This window comes from Talpa occidentalis, unplaced genomic scaffold, assembly GCF_014898055.3.
Source record: "Talpa occidentalis isolate TD23 unplaced genomic scaffold, MPIMG_talOcc4v2.1 talOcc4.3, whole genome shotgun sequence".
Lineage (NCBI taxonomy): Eukaryota > Metazoa > Chordata > Mammalia > Eulipotyphla > Talpidae > Talpa > Talpa occidentalis.
The window spans coordinates 40,016,775-40,029,240 of NW_023603184.1; the positions used below are offsets into that span (position 1 = coordinate 40,016,775).

The following is a 12,466-nucleotide window of genomic DNA, read 5'->3' on the forward strand; positions in this document are numbered from 1 at the left end:
GGGTCTGTGAGGTCCGCCCGGGGCGCAATAAACTTTCCCTCCCTTTGAGAAATGTAGCCTGGCTCTCCTTTTCTTTACCGCGCCAAACCTTTCAGGAGAGAAGTGAAGACCAATTATGCCAGAGGTTACTCCATGTACCTGCCCTGTGGGTACTGTGCATTGTTTCACTCAAGAAATAAGATAATCCTGGCTGGTCAAACTGGTTCCAGCACATGCCCAAACCAATCCATGAATATTGAATATCTTCAGCCTTTAGGATCAAGACAGGAGCAAATGAGTCCCCAGAAAATCTAAAGGAATGGTCCCTCTCTCAACCTGCACCTGCATTTTGGAGTCTGGAAGGTTGTATCTCTGCCAATCTCCCACAGTGCTGACATAAGTCAGAAGGATTTAGAGAAATAGACCCAATTTGGTTTTCTCAAGCAGGATCAGGCAGGTCTGGTCTGTCTGTGAATCCAAGTCAACTATTGATCTTTTCTAGTGCTATAGTTGACATTATGCAAGAAATATCTATTGACCCCCTACAACGTGCCAGGCAGATCTGCGTTTATTTTAAATGCTTTCTACTTCTTACTGGAACCCTCATACAGTCACTAGCAGCCAAGTGGGGATGATGTATAGTTATCATTGCTCCCTAAAAGTTGTACTCCAAATCCATATCCGCATTCCAATCAAAGACCTATTCCTAGAACTGGATCAGTTTCACTTCTATGTCTTGGGTTTGGAAACACCCAGCTGTCTTCCTGAGAAAATGTAGCCTGGGTGGAGTAAAAAAATCTGGTTCTACCACAAAAGGCCCCAAAAATAGCCAGAGCAAGTGTGTTGGGTTTGGGAACACCCAGATGTCTTCCTCAGAAAATGTAGCCTGGATGGAGTAATAAGTCTGGTTCTACCACAAAAGGCCCCAAAGTAGCCAGAGCAATCCTGACAAACAGAAAAATAGAGGTATCACTCTCCTCGACCTCAAACTATATACTACAAAGCTATAGTAATCAAAACACTGATTGAAATTAAAACAGACATGCAGATCAATGGAATAGAACTAAGAGCCCAGAAATAAGCCCACAAGGAGCCAAGAGCATACAATGGAGAAAGAAAAGTCACTTCCACAAATGGTATTGGAAGAACTGAACAGCCACATGCAAAAGAATGAAACTAGGCCACTATCTCACACCAAATACAAAAATTAACTCAAAGTGAATGAAAGACTTGGACGTAAGGCGAGAAATCATAAAGTACATAGAAGGTAACTCTACAAGTTTGACATCAGTGATGTCTTTGGGGACTCAACTACAATGGCGAGGGAAACAAAAGCAAAAATAAGTAAGTGGGGCTACCCCAAACTAAAAAGCTTTAATATTAAAACAGAAGGACACACTACTAAATAGCAGGAAATATTTGCACATCATGCATCCAACAAGGGACTCATATCTAAGATTTACAAAGAACTCATACAACTAAACCACAAGAAAACAAATAACCTAATCAAAATAATGGCTGAAGATCTACATATACACTTTTCCAAAGAAGACATACAGATGGCAAATGGGCACATGAAAAAGTATTCATCCTCGCCTATCCTCTAGGAAAGGCAAATCAAATCCAAAATGAGAGAATACCTCACGCTGAGAATGGCTCATGCCAAAAGACCAGAAACAAGTGCTGGTGAGGGTATAGATGAAAAGGAACCCTCTTGCTCTGTTGGTAGAAATGTAGACTGGTCTAGCACCTCTGGAAAACAGTATAGAAGTTTCTCAAAATATTAAAAATAGAATTACCACATAGTTCTAGAACTTGGCATCTCCCAGAAGAATATGGAAACACAAATGAAGGGATATGTGCACTCCTATGTTCATTGCAGCACTATTTACAATAGTCGAACTATGGAAACGAACTAAGTGTCCAAAGGCAAATAAGTGGGTTAAGAAGATGAGATATATACATGTAATAGAATGCTACTCAGCTATTTAAAAGAAGGGAAAAAAATCTTACCATTTGCAACAGCGTGGAAGCGACTACGAGGGGATTATGCTGAGCAAAATGAGTCAGAAGGTGAAAGACAAATACTGGATGAATTCACTGACATGTGAATATATATATATATAAAGCAAAGGAACAGAAAAAATTAAGCCAAACAAATCCTAGAAATTTGAGTATCCTGGAAAGGAAATATGGGGGTGAGGAGCAAGTGGAGGTAGGGGCCCAATGGACCTGGAGCACTCTTGGTGCTTTGGTGGTGGATGTGATGTGATACACACATTTGAAGAGGTGTGAACATGTATCCCTAAGACATATACAGTGTTTTAAATCAATGTTAATTCAATAAAAATATTTTTAATTAAAAAAGGTCTGGCTCTAGCATCAGGAGTTCAAGGTAAGGGGCGCATTACCTACCAGCTGGGTGATCTTTGGGCAGTTACTGAAACTCAATACCTGATTTGCAAAATGGGTGAATAAATATTTACTCCAGGGTCAATAGGACCATGCAGTGGGGCCTCCCCATGTGAATGTGCTGATCAAGCAGGAAAAGGCAAACAGGGTTTGTCTTCTCTTGCTGCCCTGTCCTGAGCCCATCTCCAGGCTTGGCTTCTTGCTAGCTCACTGAGCTTGGACAGCAGCCCTGAAATGAATAATATGGTGCTTCTAACACTCAAGAGGTGCAGGGACTTGTCTAAGGCCACTTAGCCAGGGATTGACAGGGCTGTGGCAGGACCCAGGCCTGTCTGGTTCCAAAGCCTCCATCCTCAGTCCTCATTTCAGAAAACTGGGGATTTTATATTTGCCCTTCTGCTCCCTGCCAACCCTCTACCGAGATGGCAGTCATGAATGGGGCTGCCACCATGAGTTACCCCTGGGCAGGCTGGCCATTGTGATCTTCAGTGTCCAGAGCCCCTCCTTGCTCGGATCTTTGGAGATGGGAGTTCAGTGAAAGGGGATGAGAGCATAAGTGGGACAGAGGCCCAGTGAAGGAGGGCAGTGGGGTACGGGGGTCTGGATGGGGCTCATAGAGATGACCAAGTTCTGTAACAGGGACAAGAGTTTGGTGGGGAGGGGGCTCAGATGAAAATAGGAGACCAGGGAGGAAACTGGAGAATCAGGACTGAATTACCCTGGGGCTTGGGGAAGCCTATCACATTCCCTCTGCTCCCACCTCTGCACCAAGGACAGAGCAGGAGAAACTATCCAAGGGAAATGCTGAGGCAAGAGGCAGAGAAGGGGCAGGCTTGGGAGAGGAAAGACAGGAGAGGCCAGACAGCAGCCTCCTCCCATCAGCGGGCTGGATCTCAACAAACCCAGCCTTTCACAAAACTGGTTCTGGGCTGCCCCAGCCGGGATCAGAGTTCAGAAAGAGACAAGGAGCAAGTGGCCGCGGGAGACAGACACGTGGGGAGGGTGGTCAAGTTCAGCAGGGCTTCCTAAGCCAGTCGCCAGGGAGGCGGCTGCCCTCAGGGTGGCCCAGGAAGTATCAGCCCCGGGACTGGGCCCGGAGTCCCCTCCACTAGCACATCCTGCTGCAGCTCCGCGCCTCCAGGCCACGGGACAGCCGCACTCCTCACTCCTCCCCTCCTGCTAAGCTGTGCTGCTGAGATTGAAGCAGGGCCAGGACTCACTGTGCCCCAGGAGCCATGGGACCCAGGATAGGTAAGTCCAGAGCAAGTCAGCAAGGGGCATTGGGAGGGAGTCTGGAACCACGTTCCCAGGGCGAGGGTGCAGCTGAGAGGCAACACGGGTGTGTTGGGGTGGGGTGGAGGCTCACGTTCTCCACACAGAGCCGGTGCTCAGCGGGCCTGGGGCAGGTATGCAGGATGAATGCATAATGACTGGAGGGGCACAGAGGGCTGCTGTTTACTCAGCCGGAGGCAGGGAACTCCCCCTCACCTCCCCGCGGGAGACAGAGACCAAGAGGGCAACGGAAAGGCAGGGCCTTGACACTGACCCGAGACCTTTCCCCCCTTCTCTGAAGGAGACCAAGATAGAGACAAAGCAGAGGAAATGAGAGATCGAGAGAAGTACAGTCAGAGACGGCAAGTCCAGAAATGAGTCTAACAAAGCCGGAGACTGAAGGACAGGCAGGGGAGAAGACAAAGCTCAACAGGTGCCTGCAGGGGTGCAGGGAAAGAGAGGAAAGGAGCCTGCAGGGGAGACTGGAGCAGAAACGCTGAGACAGAGAAGGAGGACAGGAGACAGACAGCCCTGCACAGGGAGAGCCAGAAAGGTAGACACAGGAAAGAGAAGGATGCAGAGAGACTCACAGAGACAGATGTGCCTTGGTGGTGGGGTGGGGTGGAGGCTGCAGGGGCAAAATCTTGAGGCTTCTAGATCCAAGCCTGATCAGAGCACCATGTGGAGAGGGAAGTGGTTCCGGGAGCCCCCCACCCAGTATTTCTTGGCCAAGCAAGCTAGGGAGGTGGAAGAAACAAAGGGTCTTCAGACAGACGCTGCAGCGTTGTTGCCTCCGGCCTCCCTCCCAGCTGACTGATCTCCCTGGTTGTGTTGGCCCCACACCCACTCAGGCAAGGCCCAACTTGTTCCAGAGCATTCGGGAGCTCAGCAGTGAGGGTTTCTTGGGCCAGCAGACCGATGCTCGGGGACTGTGACGCTGCAGGAAGGGTGGGGTGGATGATTCCTCCGGGGCCCTCACAGGGAAGATGACACTGAGGTCAGATTTGGGTGAGTTGGTCCGGAGACGAGCCCCTGACATCAGCCTTGGTGCCATGGGGTGGGGTGCGTGCTCCTGCAGGTATCTGAAGGAACTAGAGACCTTGGCAGTACTGCACCTTCCCCCTGGACCAGCCCCCGGCCCCCACTGTGATTCTGGCCCCTGCAGGAATATTCTGTAGTGGCCACTCCATGCACCCCCTCCCCACCCACAACACAGCAGGAGGCTGATCCCAGCACCTGCCCACTGGGCCAAAGATCAACAACCAGGCCTCCCTGGTGGTGCAGGCAGTTGAGAGCGACATTGTGAAGCTGTCTGCAGCCTCTGCAGGGCGGTTCAATCCCGGCCAGCCAGTGAAAATCCCACATGGCACAGGGGAATCTCTCCTGTCTCGCCCACTGCTCCCCTCAGCAGTGTATTTCATCAGTCTGCCTGTTCTGTTCCCCACTCTGTCTCTGGTGAATCCTCTCACCCTCCTGCGCATCTGGCCTGTACCCCAGTTCTTGTATAAATAAATAAATCTTTAAAAAAAAAAAATCAGCAACCACCACTAACTCACTTTCTGAGTTCCAACCGGCACTTTGGACAGGCTTTCCTCATGCCCTCTTTCTGGTCTGAGGACACTTAGGGTTGTGGGGGTGAAGGCAGAGCAGGATACAGAACCTGGGAAGAGATGGGGTCCAGCAATCCCAGCCAGGGGCAGACCTGACTGTCAGCCCAGCCACACCACCCACACACCATGTGTACTTTGGCAACAGCAGAGCTTCCCTATCTGGTAGGGTGGCGGGCGGTGGGGCGGGGGGTAGGGGTAGGGGTGGAAGGGATAATGATCTTCCTAGCAGCTCCCACTTTGTGATTCAGCCACTATCCCACCTCTGCTGGTAACATCTATTTTCCAGCTCTTCCAAACGCAGAACTCTTCCAGGAAGCCTTCCAGATTGGCTCTCCCAGGGGAAAGTAACTTCTCTGCCACATGCCGCCTGCCCCTCTCTTCGCTGCTCATCCTTGCTTGCTCCTGGTGATGTCTTTGCTGCTCTCTCCAGTCCCTCTGCCTTCAAATGCAAACCCACCCTGCACAGCTAGGTGGAGCAAGGAAAAGAACCAGCAGCCCTAGCTTCAAGTTTCAGCTCTGCCTCACCAGCTTTATGAGAATGTATTGACATGCAGTCACTCTTTTTCATAGGTGAGGAAACAGATGCTCAGAGAGGGCAAATGACTTGCTCAAGGTCACCCAGCAAGCAAGTAGCAGAGTGGGGGCCAAAAACGCAGATCCGCCTGATGCCGAAGCTCTTTCCTCTCTGTGCCATTGTTCTCGGGGCTTCCTCTTCCTTCCACAGACCCCCAGACTGGTGAGCCCGTACCCCGCTTGGACACTTCTACCCTGGCTCTAGACCAAAGCAAGCTGTTCTCCAGGCGTGAGTGGCTGGAGAGTAGGTGGGGACACGGACATTTACTTTCTCCCAGGCTGGTCCTTTTCTGCTAGGCCAGACTTCAGACAGCTGCAAACCAGGTGGGGCCTAGATGACACAAGCGCTGCCAAGCATCCAGTGCCTGTTCTGCCTCTGTCCCTGTCTGGGACGCGCTGTCTCCGTGTAGGCGGTGGATGCCTGTGGTTGACCACGATGGTCAGTTGGTTCCTTTCTGTGCTGATAAACTCAGCCCTCTGTCTCTGGAGGGAGCGGTGAAGCAGCGGCATCTCCAAAGGGGAAAGTCTATGGTTTCCCCACGAGTGTTAGCTATTTCCGGGATACCTGCCTAGGATGGAGAAGAAATAAACTTGGTCCCTGCCAGAGCTCGTGGGTTGCATGCAGCCCAGATCTCTAAGCACTGATGCTTGAAATAATGGCTGGACTGGGGACTCCCTGGGATAGGGCCTATTTGATCTGTTTGTGAGGACCCAGATCCCAGTGGAGTCTATGCAGAGATGAGGTTGAAGGAAGACTCAGTGTGTAAATGTCCGCCTTCCTCTCCTTGACCTCGTGACGTTTTTCCCTTCCCTCTAACCTATTTTGAAAGCTTACCCTTATCAAGGACCGGGGTTCCCATGTTGTGGAGTAAAGCGGGTTACAGTGATGCCCTCTGAGAGTAAATGTAAGCAGAGAGAGACATGGGCTGGGATTCATGTTGGGGGGGGTGCTGTGCTCTAGGATGATGCCACCTGTCTTGGCGCCTCAGGCTCAGTGTTTCAGACCTAAGGAGACTGGCTTGCATGCCCTATGCACTCGGGGCTCGCCCTCCCCCCAGGCCCTCATTATATTTAGGGTCATCTTGAGTCTAGATGAAGTGGAAAGGACCAAAACCGGGAACAGAAAGTCCCACCACAGGGCCCCAACACTGCATGGAAACCACCAGAAAGTGTTTGACCTCCCCCCCACCCCACCCTACTAGGAGCTCCTTCAAGGAGCAACAGCTGGGAGGCTTGCAAAAGCTGGACTTTGAGCACACTATTGTCCTCCCAGCACAACACCCAAGGGTCCTGCTAGAAGGAATTTCCCAAAGATGACAGCCAAGCCCAAGGCCCAGAGACCCTCCCCCTTCTGGACCCACTCAGGCCACACCAGGGACTGGAACCCCCACACTTCCTCCTACCTCAACTCGCCCTGCACCCCCAGCACAACGCCCCCATGCTCCAGCCTTCTCTTTTCCTGCAATCAGCTTAGCTCAACTCAACAATCACACTTCAGAGCTGGGCCAGGTCTTGAAAGATGAGAAGTGATTTTCTGGGGAGGAAGGACACCCAGGCCGAGAGTACAGCATGTGCAAGGCTGAGGGGTGGAAAAGAACAGGATGAATTTGGGGAATGGCAAGCATCTCGTGCCAGACAATCATGTTCATTAGGGGTGGGGAGAGGAGGCTGGCCTGGACCTCTTAGAGGCTCCTCACTGTTGCAGCCAGAGTGGGGAGCAGGAGGGGTCTATCCATTGTTGAGGACTTCAGTGTAGCAGGCAGGGCTTTTTCCCTCAATGCTACCAAAAATGCAAGATGGCCACTATTCTCTCACTTTCAGAGACGAGGTCTGGAGAGGCTAAGTAAGCAGCCCAAGGTCACACAGTGACAATGTAGCAAAACAGATATTTGAATCCAAAGTCTTCTGACTCAGGATTTCTGGCACGGCCATCAGGACACAGGATAAGATGGCCTCTGTGAGGTGGGTTCATACCAAATCAGGCAGATAAGAGGGGCACGGGTAAGGTCGGAGAGACACCAACCTTAAAACCAAGAGAAAGGGCAGAGGAAACCGGCAATGGGATGGGGTTTTCTGGCAGAAGAGACATTTGGCATGGGCCACAGGAATCAAGGAGAAGGACCCGCAGGCCAAGGGAACCCAGGGCAATCTAGGAGGTAGGAAGGACTCAAGACAGGGCGGGCAGCCATAATGAGGAGGCCTCCTCTCACCCAACACCTCCAACATCAGCTGTCATAAGGGATTGATTGTCTGAAATCTGCTGCTGGGAACACTTCCCTTCCCAGGCTCGGGCTGTGGGTCTGCTAGTGCTGGAAGCTGGTGGGATTCCCCTTTTCCCTTCCTTGACACGCCGACCTGGTTCTGGGGTGGTTTCTTCCTCAGGTGGGGCACAAGGCTTCTCACCCTCACTGGGCAAGTTGCCCACTTGTAGCTTCTGTTGTCTTCTCTCCACACTTGCCTCCCAGACTCCCAGACACTATCTCATATTCCCTCATGGAGTCTCCTGGAACCCATGATCTCCCAGGCATCTCCTCCTGGGTGCCCTCTGCCAACCTAAACTCACCATATCCAAGGCTGAATTCAGCATCACCTATAATCCTGGCCTCAATAGTGGCATACCCAGATAGAAAACTGTGCCTCTCCTGTTTGCCTGCCCTAGAACTCCCCAGCCTCCTGTGCTCTCCACCAAGCCCTGCTCATCCAATGCGGCCTGTGGGCTCACTTTTCTCCATCGCTATTGTCACTACTTGGCCCAGGCCCACTCTTACTCATTCGCTTGGCCTCCAACTCCTGCTTGTCCCTGGTCCTTACCTGCAATCTGCGTCTCCACTCCCCTGCAGCAAGCATGGAAGTTTCTTCCCAAGAGGCCAAATCTAATCTCATCACTGGGCTCAGGACAAATCTGGCTATTCCGGTTGGCATTTGAGCCTCGTCATAGCCTGGTCCCTCTAACCACTTCAGCCTTACCTCCCCACCTGGATTCCTTACCAGACTATTTGTTCCCTGAGCAGTCTTTGAACTTTCATGCTTCTACCCTGTCTCTGATGTTTCTTCCTCCAGAAAGTCTTCCAGAACCTTATAACCCAGGCCAGGTCCTCTCTGCTTATAGCTCCTTCTAGCCCATCACTAAGCACATGTCATTGTGAGTCTATTAGATGTCTGCCTCTCCTCACCCCACACATACACGATCCCTGAGGAGTGGGAGCAGGGACTGGGGCTGCCCTGGGTCCCCAGCAACCTGCTTTAGGGAGCTGTCAGTTTGTGGAATGAATCTTCGTCCTCACTCATAAATCAGCAAAGATTAGTTCTGTCCTTGCTGTGGTGACCCTGGATAAGTCATGGCTCCCTCTGGCCCTGTTTCCTCACTCCTGAAAGGGTTAACCCAGCCTTGGCTTCCTGTCCTGTGTTGCTGTGGAACATGGCAGAGGAAGAAGGTCAGTAAAGTGGGTCAGGTGGGCATCGCCAAAAAGCCTCCAACAGGGCAAACTGCCACATGCAGACCCAGCATCTTGAACCAGCTGAGCATTGTTATTTAGAAATGTAGGCCCGCTATTGCCAAATGTGCTCATCTTTCAAGAAAAAACAAAAAAATTGGAGTTTTATGTAAAATTTCCTGATTTTTAAATGCTGGCCAACTAACTTAAAAATACTCAGTGAGTCAGCATCATGCAAGTCCCCAAAATGTCTAAGAGTCAGATGTGCCCCTAGGCAGGACTGCCATGCACTGCACAACTCCAGAGGGCACCCTCCAGCTCATGCTCCATGGCCATGCATGTGGGCCAGCGCTGCCAGTTGTAACATCTGCCTGACGTTCTCTCTCTGAAGGCTCCTTTGATCCTCCAGACAAAAATGTGTGTGTGGAGGGAGGGGCCTTTCCTTCTTTTGCACAGGGAAATTATTAGGAAAAAACAAAAAGGTCTTGGAAGGCAGCTGTGGGGACAGGGTGAGGAGGGGGCTTTAAAGACAGCAGGAGGCATTCAGAGGGGTCAGTGGCCCCTCAGAGAGATCAGTAGGTGAGAACAATTCTGGGGGAGACTCCCATAGGCAGAAAACAAGTTATTCTGAGGTCTGGTGGTCAAACCTACTCCCTGGTGGGTTTGGGGACAGTTTGCCAAAACTGAAGCTTATGAGACATCTTGGAATTGACAAAGGACATTAACCCGTGTGACCTTTGTGCAGGCTTGCGAGGCAAGGTTTATATTCCAAGTTTTACAGAGCATCAGAGAGGTCTAATTGCTGGCCCAAGACCACAACCAGGTCTAAGTGATTTTAGATCTTGTTCTCTCTGCTGAGAGACAGATGGAACATTCTGGAGAGAAAGTGTCATTGTCTTACCCTTTGCTGATCCAAGCCCTCCTTCTAGTCTCAGGATGTGGGAAATCTCCATGGCTTTCTCGGGGTCCTCAGCTCAAATCTGAGCTTTGGTTCTGAGTCCTGATCTCCACGGTGGTCAGACCCCCTGGGCCAGCAGCCACATGTCTCTCTGAGGCCATCAGATGAGGCAGATGACTAACCAGTGAACTAACTGACTGGCTGGCTAGCGAGTCAGCTGGAAGACAGCAGATCATCTCATAACTGTCTTTGAAAATTCACAAGAGGGAATCGGGGCTGGAGTCAGAAATGGCTATGTGGACATTATATTTGCATTTGTTCAAAGGCTGTCATTTCAGCCAGCATCTTGGGGTTGCCATTGGACTCTGCAAGGAGTCAGATCTGGGTTCTAATCCAGGCTTGGTCATTTAACCAGCCCCAGGGCCCTGAATAAGTCACTTCCCTCTCTGTAACTGTTTCGTCATCCGAATCATGGAGTCACGACAGTTACCTGAAGGGCTGTTAGGAAGATGGGTGAGTGGGCCCAGCCTGGCATACAGCTGGATCTATGGCAGCCCCAGGGACAAGGTCCTCTGTCAGGGCACTTCCTGTAGGGGTGGAGTTAAGCCCTGGTCATTCCAGTTGAACTTTCTCTGGTTTCTCAGGTTCTAGAAGTGACATTTCCTCTTGTTACCACAATGCAAGTATAGAGGCAGATGGGTGTTTGTGACAGGAGAGATTGCCAACAGAAAAACTGATTTCCTTGGAGAAGAAATTTTCCTTCACTGAGCACCAGCTCTGAATTTTGTCAGTGCTGGCAACCAGTGATGAGATGAAGTCTGTTGTTCACAGTCATGAGGGACAACTCCATTTTTCTAAGTTTTGCCAGTGTCACAGAGTGTGGCGGAGGAAAGTCAATATTTGTTGAAACTTACTTAGAAGTTTGTTTGAAGGCCAGTTCTTCAGTGCCGAGAGGGAGGTGGATGCAGGTTTGACTGGGATTGGTGAGTCAATAGTGGTGAGATAGCCGTCGTGGAGTAATGTGGAAACAACAAGGTAAGGAGCGGAGAGGAGGGTTGAGTTTCAAAGACTCCGAGGCACACACTGTATTGAAGTCTACCTTGGAAAAGTCTCTCTGGACGCTCCTTAAATGAACAATTGAGCGATTTGCTTGGATTGGTCAGTGTAGGAAGAGTGAGAAGAAAAAATGCTAATGAAGACAATGGAGTAGCAAAGTCAAATTGACATAGAAGGTAAGGTGTGTTTCCAGGCTTTTAGTGTCCAGGCTGAATGTGGGTAGAAAATTCTGGTTCTCAGAGAGTGCTTTTTGCACTGGGAAGTTGACATCACCGCACCTGCTTTGTGGATAAGGAGGCAAAGAGGCCACTGGACTATGGCCCCATCTTGGAACTGCAGCTGGAGGGCTTCAAACCAAGGCAATTGTCTCCAAAGCTAGTAAGTATGCATAGAGGGAAGGGAGCCCACGTCTCAGGTCTTGTGGTTGGAGCTTGGAGAGGGAAAGAGATAATCAAGAGATGGGTTAACCTGGAGGAGCCAATGTGCGTGGAAGGGGATGGTTCTGTTGGACCTTGTGGCCTCAGAAATGCTTGAAGATGATCAGGAAAGGAGACGGCCGTGGTCCTTAGTAGGCCTGAAACCGATGCCCTGAATGCCTTATCTCCTTGAGGTAGATGCCGTATCCTCCCCTAAGTATGATAAAACAGACTTAGAAAGATGAAGGGGATGTCCAGGCTCCCACAGAGACCAGTGGCAAGGCTGGAGTTCAGACCAGGTCTGGGGACTTTGAAACCAACAGTTAGGCCCACTTATAGCTGGAAGAGGCAGATTCCAGCAAAGAACCAGCAGAGAAAGTTGGCCCTGTCAGGTTGCCCTCTGAAACCTTGTCCTTTAACACCCAGACTCAACTGGTATGAAGATTGCCAAAACCTGCCCACAGAGAGGGTAGCTAGGCTCAGACTGGTGATCTGCCTTGCAGACCTCTGCAAGTATCTGACTGAACAGAAGGTCTCTGGCTGACAATTTCAGGGTGACTAACAGGTTTGCTGTGCATCTTACGCTGCAGGCCAAACGGACAAATCTCCTGAAAGACAACAGGAGCAGTGACTTACCAGCTGGTAGATGTGGGGGTGAATGACCAGTCTTGTAACCAACTGACAGACACATGGCCCCCAGGCCTGCCAGGTCTGAGACCATGGGCTCCTAGCCCTAGAACTGCCTGGCCTATGTGGGGCCCCCAAACCTGGCTGCCCACCTGGGAGAGAAAGGGGCTGGAATCTGTTTCTGGCTCC

The 12,466-nt window shown here is 50.7% G+C and overlaps 1 protein-coding gene across 1 annotated transcript in view; it reads left to right on the forward strand.

The window, feature by feature from the left end:
- Positions 1–3,172: 3,172 nt before the first annotated feature.
- The window catches only part of SLCO2B1 (solute carrier organic anion transporter family member 2B1), a 48,962-nt gene continuing 39,668 nt past the window's right edge, over positions 3,173–12,466 (forward strand). The window contains exon 1 of the mRNA XM_037522970.2: positions 3,173–3,642. Coding sequence (XP_037378867.1) covers positions 3,627–3,642 — 16 coding nt within the window. The 5' untranslated portion in view covers positions 3,173–3,626. The remainder of the gene's footprint in view (positions 3,643–12,466) is intronic.